This window comes from Rhea pennata, chromosome 6, assembly GCF_028389875.1.
Source record: "Rhea pennata isolate bPtePen1 chromosome 6, bPtePen1.pri, whole genome shotgun sequence".
In the NCBI taxonomy this organism is placed as follows: Eukaryota; Metazoa; Chordata; class Aves; order Rheiformes; family Rheidae; genus Rhea; species Rhea pennata.
Window position 1 is genome coordinate 37,276,870 of NC_084668.1, and position 17,966 is coordinate 37,294,835.

The following is a 17,966-nucleotide window of genomic DNA, read 5'->3' on the forward strand; positions in this document are numbered from 1 at the left end:
ATGTACAGGCTCACAGATAACTGAGATTGGCAACTATTTGCATGAGCTCTGAAGTGTTTTAGTAAGGATACATTCTTTTTGCTAGCACACCCTTATCTGTAGCTTTACTGACAGCATTATGAGGGCTGTTTACATGCTGATAATGATGCTGGTAAGCAGCCGTGAATGAACAGTCAAGACCCTTCTGGAGAACGCAACTACATTTGTTGGAAATGTGTCTGCTCATTGTGTGGATGTCTTTTACAGTATTACCCATTTGTCTTGCATGTTTTCTTATGCATATTATGAAATCCTTGGAAAGATCAGAGAGTTTCCCCTTTAAAGATGGAAACAGGCTTTCTAGTTGGCATGCGACAATTTTGTGGAGGAAAGAGGGAATGGTTACTGGCTTCTTAAATCATAGGCTAGTTTCTTAAACAGAGGCCAGGTATTCCTATTGTAAAGCCTTAGCAAAAATCTACTATGCTTATTTTGAGTGGAGAAAGAAAAATGGAAGAAATTCATGCAGAAATTCGTGAACAAATCTCTTTCTGCCTGTTAATGCACTGGCTTGCTTTTTTCTTCTTTTTTTTCCTTCCTTTTTTGAACTAAAATATGTGTTTAAAAATCCTCCTAAACTTTGACTGTTTACAAATTTGGTTTTAAAAAAGGAAGGAGGAATAAGTACTTGTCCTTCCTTTCCCCACTATACTATGTTTTGTAGGCAATAAAAATAAAGCCAGGGCATTTTGTTCTGGGTGGAACATCTCCATAGCCTGCCAGAGGCAGAGCTTTTGACCACAAGTGAGGTATGCTGAAATTCTCACTTTGTGCTTTCTCTTTCTCTTTTCCTGTCCACAGGCAATTGGTATCCGTCTCAACGAGCTGTGCCATGCTGAGAGTGAGAGCCCTGCTAACTTACTGGGCCTCATTTATGATGAGGAGACCAAAAGGCGCCTGAGAAAGGAAGATGAGGAGGAAGACTTTTTAGATGACAGTAAGGAGACTCCCTTTACTACAAGAACCCCCGCTTGTAAGAATCTCTGCTTTAGGAACACTTAATTTTTCTTCTCTCTTCATCCTCTTGCCACTCAGCTGTATTTCCCAGTCCCTCATCTCCACTCCAGCTTCCTCCCTTGTTCTTTGCCTGCCTGGCTGTACAATGTGGCAGATAGGTAGCAGCACAGACAGACTTTGAAAGAAAAAGGGGCAAAATCAGGAGCAGGGCAATTATTTATTTCTTGGGTCTTGCTATCACCTGACTGCCAAAAGTGGTTCAGATTCTCGTTCTTCCCAGTTTTCTCTGCTAAACTAGTTTTGTAAGATCAGCTGCTTTTGTACTTCTTAATACTGAAGAGTCATCTCCCCACCTGATGTGAATTGGCACAGCTCTAACAAAGGCTTTCAAGTCTTGATTTCAGTATATCTGCCTAGTTCTCAGGCAGAAGTATAGCACACTGTTGTAAAAAGTGGTATAAAACATATAGTAGTGTAGGTGAAGGTGGTAACACACATTATGTTCTCTCCAGACATCATTTGTATACATCTGTGTACTGTAATGTTCTGGTTCCTGTGTACATGTACTGCAGTTCACCATTGGATGTAGTGTGCTAGCACTGTTTATTCATCTACTGGTCTCCTTTTCTCATGTTCTGTATTTGTTTTTATCACTGTATAAAGGACAGCTTTGAGGTAGAGGAGAGAGATGGGAAATGACCTCGAGATGGAGTATTGGCCCTAAGCTAGATCTTCACACGTGTCATTATGTGGGGAGCCAATGTTATCAGATACATGAGTTTGGGTAGCTGTGGTAGATACTTGATCAGCCCTTAGGGAGGTATATCCAAAGTAGGACCATGCACTGGAAATTTTCCCTCTGCTGCACTGTGAATAACTTCTGAAAGATGAAAAAAAACTGCATTCCCATGGTCAAGAGACAGAATAGGCTGCCTCACCCCTGCTCCCCAACTGATATCAGGTACTCCTAAGCGGCTGTTGAGCTGCTTAGCAGGATGGCCCAGGACAGGCAAACAGAGAACAGGCTGTGGTCTGAAAAACTCAATAGAAGTTCAGGGCTTTTCTGAAAGCCATGATCTGAAGAAAACTATTCTGTATTCTTTCAGAAGGCAGAGGTTCTTCCAAAAGCTGCGTTGAGGACTGCAAGGGTTGGACTGAGGAGCATAAAATATGCAGTTGGATATTTTATTACCCTGTACATTACATCTGTATTTGAAAGATCAAATTATTTCAGTCCCTACAAAGTCCATCATCCATTATGGGTAATGTGCATAGAGAAATTAACAAGTGTCAGAAGATTAATCTAGTTTGATCCCTGCAGGGTCCTCTCATTTTGTATGATTTGGAATGTTTCTTTGTGAAAAGTAGTTAGATGTGGGAAGGGAAGCAAGTGGAAACAGAAATCTCTCTCAAAAGCATATAAATGGTAATATTAAGCAGTATTTAAAAATGGATATGATTAGTTGTTGTCACATCTTTTTTTTTTAATTATTTCTATTTGTTACCTCAATTAGTATTTTGCAAATTTGTCAAGTCTTGAAGAATGCTTCATACTTCTGAAAGTTGGAATGACGTTAGAGCATTTTGTGGCTTGCAAACTGTAGGGCTTTTGAATCTGATTGTTTAGACTCGCTTGAAGCAAAGGCACTTCAAGTATTTGATAATCCCTCTTCACCGTTTGTTTAAAGTTAAGTGTTTGAATACATAAACTGAATAAACAAGTTGATTTTTTTTTCTTGATTATCTCTCAATGGTACTTGGATTCTGTGCACATATAAAGGAGCCTAATTTCAGAGGAAGCTGTCTTTTTCAATTGTCAGGGTAGTAATTAATAATAGGCATAGTACCTCTTTGCTGACTAGTCACAACTCCATATATTGTGAGATATTTTTCCTGTTTTAACCTGGTGCTTTTTCAGGATTGCACTAGATTTAGCTGAGTGCAAAACTGTAAAAGTGTAGAAGGGTATTTACTTCTTAACCTGTATTAACATTAAATGAGAAGATATATACAGAATGCTGTAAGGTCATGTTATTTTAGTAGATACTTCATTTTCAATACGCTGTAGTGTGCTGGTACCATACAATGTGCTGGTAAGTACATGGACTAATATTTGTATGAATCTTTTCCTTTTAGTGTAGGGTAAGTAGCATAAAAGTCTAGATTTCTCTCTCTTTTCTTCTTCTTTTTTTTTAGTGCAACTTGCATTGTGCACCATTTGTGAAAATGTCCATCATCTCTTGGTTCTAGATGTTGCCTAATCTCCTTCCTCACCACAAATATTTTTTTGCAGGCACTGTGAATCCTACCAAATGTTGTTGTCCTTTTGCACTGAAAATGGCAGCCTGTCAGCTCCTCCTGGAGATAACCACTTTCCTCCGAGAGACCTTTCCCTACATGCCCAGGCCACGTACTGAGCCTCTTGTGGTAAGTGGAGCACAGGAACTGGAGAGAGAGAGAGGCATTCCTACCCAGTTGTTGTGCTCTGTGCATCTCTTAGGAGAGGTAGGAGGGGGGAAGTAACCCAGGTGGATGTCTGATGCAGAGAGAAAAGAGCTATTGTCTGATGAATATGCAAAATGAGGAGGGCACATTAAATGGATCGATTAAGGACATAAGCAGATTTGTAGACTGGAGAAGCAGAACATGCACTGGAAGTCCAAGAAGGTTTCAAAATAGAACAGGGGGCAGTAGATGGACTGGGAAGCTGAATGTTGAGGGCTTGAGAGGTGTGGGAGGTAGACTACAGCATATAGCAGATCAAGTGCTACAGAGCTGATTAGAAGGGCAAGTTGATAAAGATCTGAATAAGACAGTCGAGGGAAGGATGAGAGGATGGCTTACAGAGAATTTCCTGGAGCTCAGTTCAGAGTTTGCAGGTTTGGGCCTAGGTTAGACAACAGACTTGACAGGCCTGGGGGAAGTAAGGAAATAAAGGCAAGGAGGGCAAGGAAATAAATAGGCATCTGTAAGACAGAGAGGCACAGGCAAGTCCTGGCATGGACAGTGAGCTAAATAACTGGTTAAGTGACAACTAATCTTGTAAGTTGCAGCACCCATGAAAAAACTGACTTCCTATGATTCATTTTTGTACAGATTTTCTTATATCTGATGATATGGTTGAACACTGCCTTCAGCCTGTTGTTTCACAAAAGGCATGGATACTCAGGTTACCTTTTGTCAAATTGGGCTGAAAGTGGCCAGAGCTTCAGAGGTGATAAGAACAGTAGGAGATGAGGATTTTATGTCAGACAAGCAGTATGATGTTTTAAGCTTAATTTCTTTAGGAAATCAGCCTTAAAAAATTAGAAAGGGGGAATGAGAAGCTGATTTTCTATGTGAACCTAAAGAAAGATTTAGCCTCACCATTCTGTTTTTTTTATTAGGATGACAATTGTGCTTGACAGGCTGATGGCTGGATATTGCTGCAATTAGGGTCTGAGATTGGTTCCCAAAATCTGGACTAGACCTATGATGAAGCGACTCAGTCCAGAGGTGTGCAAAAAAGACAGTTTTAAAAAAACAGAGAAATTCAGAGGGAGTCTTCATAAACACTTCATTGATATTTTCACCATGCAGTGAATGACTGTCTCCAATAGCATAGTAATAGCAGGATTTAGAATTTATTTCAGTGAAGTAGTTAGGCTCAGAACTAAGAATACGTTGGGTAATTAGGGTTAACAGGAATTCGTGCCATACAGCAATGAAGCTGATTAATAGCTTTTCAGACTCATGTGTGGGAGAGGAGGAGTGGCGTTTAGGCATAAGAAACCTTAAGACCCTATTATGCAAGAATCCATCAGAGAAAATGACCAAGGAGTGCTGCTTTTAATTTGTGCAAACGCGCAAAAAAACCCTAATGACACTCCAGATAAAAAAGTGAAATTTCTGTATTTATAGACAGATGAGAGTCTCTCCGTGTAAGAAAAAGCGGGTTGACTTGCTTACTTTTTCAGTGGGAATCAGGGTTACAGATGATTCATGTTACAGACAATGAAGTTGAAATTCTAGTAGAGCCACTCTCACTTCTTATTGCCGTTTACAGACATACCTGACTGAGAAGTGGATCCTGAGTCATACCTGACTTTTTTCCCGTTCCACAGATAGTCCTCTTCAGCTTTTGTGTTCCTGATACATTTGTAACTGAACTAGGCAGGGATCAACCATCTGAAGTACACAAAATGCAGTCCATTCCACGCATGCCCAGCTGAGGGCGTGAGCACCCCCATACCTCTGTTTCGTTGAGACACACAGTCCTGACTAAAGCTCCAGCCAAAGCATTTTGCTGAAGCTGGTAGAGTAGATACAAGCTCACTTTCTAAATGGCTGGACCTGATGAGTACGTTCTCTTGGAGCCTACTGCTCCCACAGCAGGGGGAGATGACTGCAACTTGTCATTTGCTATGCTACAAAGTCATTCATTTTAGCATAAGCAGTTGCTGAAGATAGATAAGAGCCCAGCTAACTGTGTGCTGAGAAGACTTACTTCATTTTGTCAGTTAATTTGTGGGATCAATAATTTCAAGTGAGAGCATGTTGACAAACAGCTGGGAGAAGTATTGTAGTTAAATGAACTCCAGCAAGGGGAACCATACCCTAGGAATATACCTGTACTGCTGTGGTGGCTGAGCTTATGAATGCTAACTTATGAAACTGCTATAATTTGGTCAGGTCTAAGGACATAGTTTTATCTTGAACTACTTTAACGTTTCTTTCACATCTTAAATGTTTTGTTAGATATATTTTAAGCTATTTACATGGAAATTTTCAATGCCAGAGAGACTGCCAACCTTATTTTTAGGCACTTTTTATATCCCAGGTTTGATTGTTGAGCAAAGTCAAAGTATTTTCCTTATTCTAATCAGCTGTTAGTTCTTCTGACAGGCCACTTGGGATAATTTTTTTCTGGAGATGCAAAGCTGACTACAAATGGTTTTGGGCCTTCAGCTGGTATTAGGTGCGCTAGTATCAATTAAGCCGTTTCAGCACAGTTCAGTCTACAGGTGTATGATTGAGAAAACTTTTTTTTTTCTTTTCAAACCAACTGTTAGAATAACAAACTCAGTCACTATCCAAGTAACTCTCAGTTACTTCTGTAGGAGTTTTATATGCAAATTCCAGTATGAAATTTCTTGAGCCTGCAGTATTTTATTCAAAATAACTATTTTGGATCATTTCAGGCACTTTACTATTGGTATTCACCAATCCCCTGCTCTGTTGTTTATAGCAAGTAGTTTAATGCCATCTTATATTTCAGTGGAGAACTCTCAAAGCTTAATGTCACCAATCAAAGGGCACAAAGGGCCTCTTAGAGTCTAGTATTTTAACTGCATTTGCCAGTGTGGGAGCTTACAGTCTAACTGTCATTTTTTCTATCTGTGGTTACAGAAAACAGATTATAATCCATAGTTTGTGGTACCTGAGGACTTACGCTTTTTTGGAAGCCAGTGTATGGCATCATTAATGCAATTTCTGTTAATAGGACAAAATAATAGTATAAACTAGTTTCTCTCTGATGGGATAGTTTATTCCTCAGTATCCCATTTCCAAGAATCGAAATGCAGCCAACATGTTCCTTGTTCCTTATTTCCCACTGTGTCTTTTCAGTCTGATCTGCACACAGGAAGCTTGCTCTCGGCCATGCTGTCATGGCTGTCACATTGGCGGCTAAGTTTCTCTCAGCTCTTCTTTCTGTGATGAATCCTGTTGAGGTACCTTCCCTAACCAACCACAGGGAAGCCTTTTGGAGTAGAGAGCTTAGTCCTTCCCAGACCTAATCTTCCACCAAACACCTTGGGCAACTGCCTTTACGTGCCAACTGCCTATTAGGGACCATTTACTGTTTTTTCCCTCATGAGCCTGCAGGCAGGGTGCAAATTCACTCCGCAGCATTAACCAGGAATGTGTATGGTCTGGCTACTGACACCTGCTAACCTTTCCGTGCTGACTGTGTTTACAGCATGGCTGGGCATGCTGCAAGCTCAAAGAGTACTTGAATTGGAAAGCATCAGGGTAGATGAAAAAACGTGATAGAACCTGAGGCAATTCTTCCTGAAGCTGAAAGTCCATGGCTGTAGGGAAAAGGATGGGGGCTCATACTGTTTGCATGTCTGTGTGATCTGCGTACTGCCACAGGATCTGGAGACGTGCAGGCTGCGTCTGGACCCTGAGATGGATCGGCACAGGTATGAAAGAAAGATCAGCTTTGCTGGGGTTCTGGATGAAAATGAAGATTCAAAGGATTCCCTGCACAGCAGCAGTCACACCCTCAAATCGGAGGCTGGCTTCGAAGAGAAAAAAGGTTTGTTGGTTTGTCAGCACAAAGCGGCTTTTGTATTCCCAGGGCTTGTGAAGTGGCGCTTGATTTTATGTTTTCATTTGCATAAACTGTGTTAAAAAGCAGGCAGCCGTGGAGTCATGTGACTTTGAATAATTTCTGAGATGCTTCTGGCCTTCAGAGTTCAAGATAGTAAATGTGAGAAGCAAAGACTTTAAATTTTATAAAACCACTGTTATGACTGAAACCAACTGAGAGCATTACAGTATTTCTGAAAAAGAAGATGCCTTATTTGAAATTCTCTCAGTGGAATGCTGTTACAAGCATCGCTATTTGATTCACTTCAAAAATAAATCAAAGGAGTTTTTATTTGTTTTTTATTCTGATTATAATTCTTTATTCGGGGAAAGCCACAGATAGAAGAGAAGACTGTAATCTTTCTGTGAAAATCTTTACCAGTTTGAAAGTCATGGCATCTTACAAAATCAGTAGTTGATCACTTGATCTCTTGAATTCTTTGCTACCACATAAAAAGCACACACCTGTGTGGCTTTTGACAGCTAGCAGATTAATGTTATCAACATACTGTATACTGTACAAGCAAACCTCAAGCTCACTGTGTTTGCTGAGAACAGCAGATTGTTTCCATTTTAAGCCATCTCATGCAAAACTCACATACTGATGGTACAAGTGTTGCAATACAATATACAGTCATCGTTAATATGTACAATTAGAGGCTAAACTGCCAGCCAGTTACTGTAAATGATTCTCCCTCTAATGAGTTTTCTAGATTAACTGTTTAAATTCTGTCTCTTAATAGCTACGTAAAAGTGCAGATGTTTGAATGGTGATTTTTAACGATTGTTTATAAAGGATAAATGTTTGATGATTATTTGAACAGGACAGAGCCTGTGGCTAGTTATCTTCTAGGAATTATAATGTGTATTAATGATGCAGAGAAGCTTTTACTGATACCAAAGGGCTTTGGATAAAGGCTGTGTTGTCATCTGCTGTGATCCTACCACGATTACGAGAGAAAATATTAGAAGTGTTTCCAAGATTCCAGTGGTGTAAAACTGCCTCCAAATTATGTGCAGCGTGGGATAGTTCTTCTGTGAAGATAGCTAGCTATGCATCTAAGGGAGGTCAGCTGCATAAAATGATGATCAGCCTAGGTCTTTGTACCCTTGGCATACTGATAGCCCAGAGAAGTATACATCCTTATGTCTGACAAAAAAGATCAATGGGATAAGATGTCTCTAACTATTTAGATACAGAAAAGTGGGTTTTTTTAATTAAAATTGTTACAGCAGTTATTTGAAATCAGTCCTAAGCCTATAAAGTAGCAGTCCCATCCACTGAAACGTTATCTGAGTGGGAGAATGCCTACAAGCACATGGTCAAGCTGGAAAATGGTGGTGGCAGACCTCTAACTATCCCATTTTCCTTAGAGACCGTGTTGGCTTAGGCTTGCCTCCACGTGTTACTGTGCTACTGGCATTATCCAGAATTAGGTTCTTTTTGCAAGGTGATAGTATTAACTTTCTGCATCCCTGACTCTATTTAACTACATTTTCCCTGCAGTTCAGTTGAGTCTTTTCCAACCTTTCTCTCTTTTCCCTAAGCTGTCACCTAGTTTTCCTTTATTAAAACTGCCTCCTTACTACATTTCAGGGATGGGAGAAGTGACTATGGTAGGAAAGATGAATTCTAATATACATTAACAAAAATGATTATGCAGTATTGTGGAAGCTAAATAAATGCAAAATGATGCTATATTTCAAAATAATAATAATAATAATAATGTTCTTTTCTTTGGCCACAGCATATTCTTCCGGAGATCTACTTGGGCCAAACATAACAGATGCAGAAGCATCTTTTGTAATCTACACTTGTTTAGATAAGAAAATGTTGTTTGTGACTGTAACTAAATTTTTCTCGCCTGCAGTGATAGGTCTCTTTATCTCAACTTCTTCGATAAGTACTAATCTGTTTCTTTTCATTTCTTCCTGAGTGTTAAAAATTTTGCTCTTGTTGCTCACCCCAGGTGTGGCTTAACAGATATCCAAAAGCTACGTTTTTTTCTGTCTAGAATCTTCTCCAGGTAGGTTCGAAATATAGACAATTAAGCTAGGTAGATACTGTACTCAGAGGATTGTATTTACTATTTGGATACTAAAATGGAATTCTGCAGACTTCATGAAATATTTATGAGTGCTAAAATAGTTTGGTATTTGGGGGAACTGAGCAGCTGTACTGAGCTTGGTCTGAACTGAACTCAACCAGTAGTGATTGCTAAGGGACTCAACTTGGTCACTTGGAGGGAGATTCTCCAGTTGCTCAACAACAATTTGCCCAACTGATTCACAAGCACTGAGAAGTAACTCTCAAAACCTAGCCAACTGCCTTTGGCCAGGACATTAGTCACCAAAAATTGGAGTGGGGATTGGGTTCTGTAGGAATAGGGGGCTTCTCAGGAGTCAAGGCATTTTTAATTTTTCCCTCCATGTCAAAATACAGTTCTTTTGAAATATTTAGCTTACCCATTTTATCTAAAAAGCTGTATCATGTTCATTGTCAACCACACACTGAAAGGTGATCGATCACACGTGGCCTTGCGTGATTAGATCTGCAGTACAATGACTGAGTGTTGCAACATTTGGACTGACATGCTGCCATGTACTGCCTTTGAACTAAGAGGAGAATGAAAGTGCAAGCGGTTGGTGCTTTGAACATTGAACCATTTCATGTTTGTGCTCATCAAAAATGCAGAGTGTCAATGGATGTTGTTAATGCCTGAAAGCTGCTGATTTGTCTGAAGGAGAGGATCTACGTGCTCCTGTTTCCTCTAAAGCATTCTAATGATGAAGAGTAACATGCAGAGACACGGATTTATGCAAATCTTACTTCAAAGAAGTCTTGTGTGCTAACCTCATGAAGCAGACTACCCTTCTGCAGTTACACGTGCTGTGTGAATAAATAGTTGGTCCTACTGCAGAGCTCATTGGTATTTACAGAACCCAGGCCCACAGGAGGATAGGTTTGTCCATGGTGCCTTGTTCATTCTTGGGATTCAGCCGTCTATCCCTAGCAAGAGGTGATTCTGCACTAATGTAAACCCCAGGGGCTGGCAAAGGAAACTGCAATTTGCACCCATTGGGCAGACTCTGTTTCCTCGCAGGAGCTGGCTCAAACTGGTGTGAGTTGTAGATTTTCCTTGTCCACATTTTGGGTTTCTGTTAGAGCAGCTGACTCTACTTGCTGGTGGTTGAATGAGGGCTAAATCCAAATACAGACAAGGCCAGAGGTGAGGTACTAGGTCTCCAGGAAAAGAGGTTCTGGACACATTTCTGAAAAACATCTTTACTGGCTGATTGACAGAACTGCATTGGCGGTGGCTTTGGAGGGAGCCTCTGGCCCATATTCCTTGGTAGAAGAAAAGGTGCTGCAATACACGCTAGCAGCAAAGGGTCGGGAGGGAAGGGAGGGCCAGGATATATATTTTATAAATGGGGAAAAATTAAGGGGAAAAAAGTCCTCTTTTATTCTTTTAATACAGTTCCCAGCAGGAAGATCAGGATAGGAGGCTCCCGCTTGCTCCAGATTAAAGGAACCCGCAGTTTCCGGGTGAAGAAGGGGGGTTCCCTGTCCAGCATTCGCCGGGCCGGCAGCCTAAAGAGCACCAAGTTATCACGGCAGGACTCAGAGTCTGAGAATGAGGAGCTGCAGCTGTCCCACAGCAGGGACACTGTCACTGATATAGGTAACTTAGATGAGTGGGTGGAAAGGGAGGGAACGAATAGGCAGGATCTAAACCCTTGATGTGATTGCAGAAGAGCTAGAAGTGACAAGAGACCCCACCCCACACCCAGCAAGCTAGGAAAAACCTGAGGTCCTCTTCATGGACTGCCTGAGCTAGGGCCTGGGAAGAACCAAGTTCAAATCCTGCTGCCGGCACACTGGGTGCAGAGTTAGCTCCGTGCACACGTTATCAATTCAGAGCTCCGTGTTAGAGCATGAACTCTTGGAATGCTGGTGTCTGCCAGTCAAACGCATGCTGTCTTCAGGGGTGCACATGCGTGTGCGTGTATGTATATATGTATATGCACACACGTACTCCTAAGTCATGTGATACAATGAATATGTGAGGTCATACGCACATGAGATATTTTATTGTGCATATTAACAGATAGGATATATGTGTGTACAGATATATGCTTCATATTCAGTGTAGCAGATGATGTCATAGGCATCTCATATGACATACTAGATATCTATATTTCTATATGTAGAATGCAACATTTATGTACATATTACTTATCATATTTCTACACAGTGGCATATACATACATTTTTTTACATTTTAAAGGTGTTTTCCTTAATCTTCAAAAGATGAATTCCCGTATGTTTATCTTCTGGAAATCAAATGTACATCCTGTCAAGTAAAAAAATCTCCATCACAGTTGAAATAAAGGGGCTCCTTCTACTAGGGATGTTAATTAAAAACTGAAGTTTAGATTCTTTGGTAGCTGAAATAACCTACCAAACCTAATGGTGATTTTAATGTTGCCCAAAAGCTACTTCAGTAGGTAAACATAGAGTGGGATTGCCTGTTCTGTAGACTTTGACAAGTCACAGTTACCTTAAAGAAGAGAAAGGACTAACCAGAGTTAGTAACCCAGCCATCCATTAACGGTGTTAGTATTACAACAAGCCCATAGATAATGAAATGGCTGCAGGAACACAGGCATCAGTGTGGTTCCCAAAGAAATTTGTCCTTTGCATGAGTTCTTTAGAATTAGTATACTAGAGTCAGGATTTTTTTCCCCTTTCATCCCCATGTTGTTAGCAGTTTTCGTGGGCACTTTACAGTGACTTTGCCCATTGGCATTTCTAGTTGTATGCCACTTCCAGTTGGATTTTTGTTGACGTTTTTACCACAGAGCCCAGTCAATGCAGATCACTAAACCAACCATTTGCAGCATCTGAATGGTGCAAAGAATTTTTTTTCATGATTTTATTTTACCTTCTCCCCTTCCATTAAAGAAAGAAGTGGGGAGGGATCAGTGTTTGCTATTGACAAGATTGCCTGTGAGCTGCATATGAGAGGTTCTTGTAATTGTCAAGCCAGCACAAAACAAAGATTGGTGAGGGGTGTCCAAAAGCAGTCCTTTCACAGTGGCATATTCTGTGTACTCTGGTCTGTTTCCACAAGGCTGGCCTGGCTTACAAGTGCTGTCCCTAGGCTTTAAGCACATAGGGAGCAATAAAAGCAAACACCTTTTGGGTATTTTTCTTTTGAAGAAGGGAGCCCTTGGAGCGCGAGCGAACCTAGCATTGAGCCCGAGGTGCTGAGCAACACAGGCACGGAGGAGAACTATCATCGGAACATGTCGTGGCTGCATGTAAGTATGGGTCTCTGCAGCTCTCTCGAGGCTGGTGTTTTCAGTAGAAAAACCTTTGTGCTGGCAATGACCTGATCAGAATCTCTGCTTTCTTGATGTAGCATGAAGGATCTCAAGCGTAAGTAAGCTGCAACTTTTGGGAAATGGACGTTTGCCATCTGCAAGCATCTAAAATGGAGAAAAACTGGAGCGTTTTGGTCTTGCTCCTCCTGTCTATTTCATGTATTTAGTTTCTAAGGGACCATTTCTCACTAGGCATGCAGGGACAGCCATGCTATCTCAGCTGAAAATTCTGTCTGGTTCAATATTTTATTTCCAGCACGGCTAGTAGTGAATATTTCGGGAAGAGTAGTAGAATGGGTTATAGCATGACCTTGTTTCCCAGCTTCTGCTAAATGGTATTTTAGAAGCTGCTTGGTCTGGAAGTTCTGTTGTGGCCACTATGTTTAATAGTTATCAAAATATTTTTCCTTAGTGAGTTTATCTAAGCCCTTTTTGAGCCAATTTATTTATTTTTGTCTCCATTAAATCCTATGGCAAAGAGCTTAGTTATGCACCTTGTGAAAAGAAAATACCCTTGGAACATTTTATTTGATTATACTGAGTGTCTTCTATAACAAAAGCTAACCCAGCAGAGCACTGGGTTGCTCTGACACATCTATGTGTCTCTGGTATTACTGTCTCCATAACTCAACTGTCTTGGGAAGGAAATGGTTATTACCTCCATTTTACAAGATGACAAACCAAGACGGATGTGCAGAGACGTAGCTACTCTTAAGAAGTAGTGCAAGAAGTAATGCAGCCAGTGGATCTAAGTGGTGCAGTACTACTTGAACATGCCTAGCGCTTTTGGAGTACAATAATGTAAATGTGATTTGCTCGTACAGGGCCTAAGACATCTATTTCGGTGATCTCTGTACCCATGATTTAGACATGTCATCGGTCAGCAGAACACAGCTGGGCAAGTCTATACAGTTAAATCCAGTGGTAGTTGAGGGCTCTACACTCCTGTTGCCTCATGACACTCTGTGATGGTTCAGTATAGTCAGTGTGCCCTTGTGCAAGTGCTTCCCAGAGGAGCCGGACTGACTCCGTATGCACAGACTGATGACGTCCTGCACGTACGGATGTCCCTGAATAGCTCCTTTTGACTCCTGAATTGCCTTTGGGAACGAAGGCTACCAAAAATGACTCGGTACTCTCATCTTTCCCCCAAGCATTCCATGCAGCCTGCTGTGAGCTGCCACATTTCTAAGGGGCATGAACAGACTGAATCCAATACTGTAATGGCAGAATCTTGATAGCAGACTTGGGAGAGGGTGTCTGATTAGCTCTTCATGGGCATATAATCAGGTATATGCTCATCACATGGTGGGAGGAGGGCAACGGAGGGCTCCCATCAAGATAGTGATTGTGACTGGACGATTCAATCTGTCCATCTCCTCCTTAAGGGAGGCCACAAAAAAGGAAAATGGGCAAGAGTTGACCCCGTGGGCTGGACAGTTGTCATAGTGGGTTGCAGATAGCCCTCAGGCTGTATTTTGAGGATGCACATTCCGAGTGATTTGCCCTCAGTCATGCAAGGAGTTTGAGGCAGGACAGGGAAATTGAACTTCATGCGTCCCAGGCTAGTTCCTCAGCCCCTGGACTACTCCACTTTTCTGTCACTTCTCTAATGCTGCTGGTGATGATTACACCTTGTTTAATAATGCCAGTGTACTAGGCTGAGCATGAAGATATGGGAGTGTGTAGTAGGAGATGAACTGCCAGAGGATGAAGGCATTTCTCTATCTAGCAGTTAGGATAGGACATGGTGCTTTTGCTTGTTGTGGGAGGATATATGAACTCATAAAAATGAGGCATAAACTGGAGGACACTTAAGCTATAATCTCTCACTTGATTAGCCTATGTAGGAGAAAGGAAGATTTGAAAAATAACCTGCTCCAGCTAATGCCACACAAGTACCAACACTGCATGAGAAATTCATCTTTTTGCTCATTGGAAAGAAAGTATGGGTGGATGGTAACTAAAACCACAGCATAACAAAAACCTGTTTTATTTAATGCCCATTAACAAACTACTCCAAAAGATCACTGGTTCCAGTTGCTTCTCCACATGCACCAGCATTTCCTTTATCTGATCTTCACAGCAGCCGTGAGCCTGGTGTCTTCACTCTACGGCAGTGCTCACAGCAGGTGCCTAGCTGAGACTGGCTAGGGGATATGCAGTGCTGATCAAATTTGCACTGTTTTGACACTGTTGTGCCACAGCACTGGTGATTTGAGTTATTTCTGAGTGATCCTCAAGTAATGTGAGGCCTAGAATGGGCAGGGAAAGACAAGAATCCCATATATGCTGTTCAGAGTTGTTTTAAATTAAGCTTGTGATTTTTTTGGAAGTCTGAATATTTGAGGATTGGCAGTGACGCGGCTGCCTTACCTGAGGGAGCAGATAGATTGCAGCTGCACAGACAAGAAATGCATGCAGAAGGTAGAACAGCCTCTTTCTAGTGGTTCCAGGGATTTCCTCACTAGTTTGTGAGATGAAGAGAAGGATTCAAAAAGGCCGTTTCAGCTGATGTAATGGCTTGGGGTTACCTGTGTGTTTCCTTCAGAGCGCTACAAAGTGGTTGCATTTGTGTGTGACATGAAGACCCATATATGAAAGAGCTATTGGTCTGAGCTCTGCTGCTCTTTGGGGGAGCCTTTTGAGTTGTGTCCAGAAGACAGTCGCTAATGTGTAGATTTACCCAAAATTGCCTTTAATTATTTAGTTTAGGGGTAATAGCAGCGTGTCTGCAGCAAAGCAGGGCTCAGTATAGATAAATGCCCAAATATTTACTATGTTTCTTAGATGAGTTTTGCAGCTCTGCTGCCGTGCGACGACACTTGTAGAAGTAGTAATTGAGCCAGCTAAGGTGAAGCTAGGCTGGATGGTCTGCCAAGCACGGTGAGGGAAGCATACACAGGACAACTGGTACAGCTTATTCCGTTTTGAGAGCATATCAGGACATTTCTGTTCCCTTTCCATAGACAAAGCTAACCCCATAATCTGGTTGGGTTTGCTACTTACTAATAATGATTGATTTGTTGACATTTCCCAGTCTAAGTTATTGCCTCGGAGTTGAGGATACAACTGCTTTTCTGCAAACTGAGGGAATACTGCTTCCCACAGCCTTACTCCTGCCCTTAGCCAAACATACAAATCTACAGCAATTCTGACTCAGACTGCTTTGTTAGCATTGATGTTTCTTTAGCCAGGCCTAGCACGTTTGTGAACTACTTGCAAGACTGGAGCTCAGGACAGCCAGCCACACGTTTTCAGAAAGCTGTGTTGAGCTCCATGGTTCCCCCACTAAGCTGTGGAAAAGTTAGCTTGACTGTCCCCATCGCTGGCTGCCTTATGTAGTTCTCTGTAACTGCCCTCTCTGTAGGTAACTCTCCACTTTTTTCCTTTCAAGGTTATGATCCTGTTGTGCAACCAGCAAAGTTTCATATGTACCCACATTGACTACTGCCATCCCCACTGCTACCTCCATCACAGCCGGTCCTGTGCTCGCCTTGTCCGGGCCATCAAACTCCTGTATGGAGACACAGTGGACTCTCTCCGAGAGAGCAGCACACTGAACAGCATGGCAAGAGGCAAAAAGCAAAAAGAGGTGAGTAGATGACAAAAGCAGGTGTGTGTCTGTCTGTCTGTCCATGCAGGACATAATTACCATCAAGGACTGCATAATGTACTTAAGCAGGGTTCTTTCATGAGAAATGAAACACAGTACTTCACAAATACAGCTCTGCTCTAAGAAACTAGTAAGTCATTTAGTATTATGGAAGGGATATAATCCGTATTGATTGAGAACAATCTTAGTTTCTGCTAATGACATTTAAAAGCCTAAAGCCTGACCTTAATTTTAGTGTTCTTTTATGGCCTCTACTTTTCAGCCTCTGGAGTCTAGTCTCTTTCTTCATATGTTCTTTCTTGTCCATTAATAAAATTATTTTTGAAGTTTATAAAAACTTTTTGCATAATTCCTTTTTTTTTAGATGTGATCTCCCATATCTGTTCAAAAAATTATCTACATTAGCTGCTGTCTAATGGTGCTCTCTCTTTATTGATGCACTTTTAATACCAGTTCAGTGAGGTATTCAGAGAAGATCATGTCTTTTAGCCATATGAATGGTCCCTTTAAACTTTTAACTTCAGTGGAAACGTTTCTCTGCTTACAGTAAAGCAACCAAAGAGATAGTGGGCTGAATCATGTCAACTGCTGGTTAATATTCTGTATTCCTGATCATAGCAGACAGGCTACAGTTACTCTGAATGCTTGTAATGGTGGAGTCATTCAAAAACTTAGCAATAATATTGGAAGCAAAATGTTTGTGAAACTCTCTTCAAGATTTCCGTTGTGTAAAGTGTCTGTCATCTGTAAAAGTGGAAGATGAAGGCGTATGAGACAAGTTTATAATGTTTCTTCATCAACCAGTAGATTGTTTGTTTCCTGTCAAGTTAGAAAATTGAAGGTTGTCTGTATGGAACAAAGCATGGAGTAGATGAAATGAAAGGTAATGATTCTGCTTTCTTGGAAACAATATCTCCCATATAGTTCCTCTAGCACAGAAAGCGATGCATCACTCTGAATATTTAGGGAAAGAGGCCGTCATCTGCCCTGCAAAAGGAAGGCTTGAGATGAGCAGCTGGTGGTGTTCTGGAAAGGTAGCAAAAGACTAGTATGCATTCTGGTGTGTTGTTTCCTCACCAGCTCTGAACTGCAAGGTGCAGGATACATGTTTCGTGATCCACTGAGGTCATCAAACAACAGTAAGGAAAAAAAAATCAGGAGACAATAAGATTTCCTACAAACATATGCACTGTGTTTGTGCAGACCTTGCTGTAAAAGAAATATTGATAGCATTTAATCGATCTAACTGTACAGCTTTTCCCATGTTCCTCGTGTTTTAGTGTTTTTCAAGTGCTATTATTCTCTGGCTGCCTGGGCACATTATTTTCACATTTATTGAGGTTCCAGAGGAGCCTCACTTTTACTCTCACAGATTGCAGTATAGAAGGCTGGAGATAGCTGCAGCATGCCAACATGGTCATGTGCTCCCTTGAGGCTTGTGAATCCCTGATAAATGGTTATGGAGCCCCAGCGTTAAATAGCAGGCTACCAATTTGGATAATTATTATTATCTACACTGTGCATAATGAACATAAGTGAGACTTGTCACTGTCAATTCAATGTATGGCAGTCTGGGACAGCTCTCAGGCAGGCGTAAGTTCAGTTCCTG

The 17,966-nt window shown here is 41.3% G+C and overlaps 1 protein-coding gene across 3 annotated transcripts in view; it reads left to right on the plus strand.

The window, feature by feature from the left end:
* The window catches only part of UNC80 (unc-80 homolog, NALCN channel complex subunit), a 134,680-nt gene that overhangs the window by 59,403 nt on the left and 57,311 nt on the right, over positions 1-17,966 (plus strand). For 2 of the 3 annotated variants that reach the window (XM_062578655.1, XM_062578656.1), the window contains exons 24-28: positions 841-976; positions 3,290-3,423; positions 7,132-7,297; positions 12,578-12,678; positions 16,139-16,336. In XM_062578655.1, the coding sequence (XP_062434639.1) occupies positions 841-976; positions 3,290-3,423; positions 7,132-7,297; positions 12,578-12,678; positions 16,139-16,336 (735 nt within the window). Of the gene's footprint in view, positions 1-840; positions 977-3,289; positions 3,424-7,131; positions 7,298-10,832; positions 11,037-12,577; positions 12,679-16,138; positions 16,337-17,966 lie in introns of all 3 variants that reach the window. The other variant, XM_062578654.1, reaches the window with a different exon arrangement.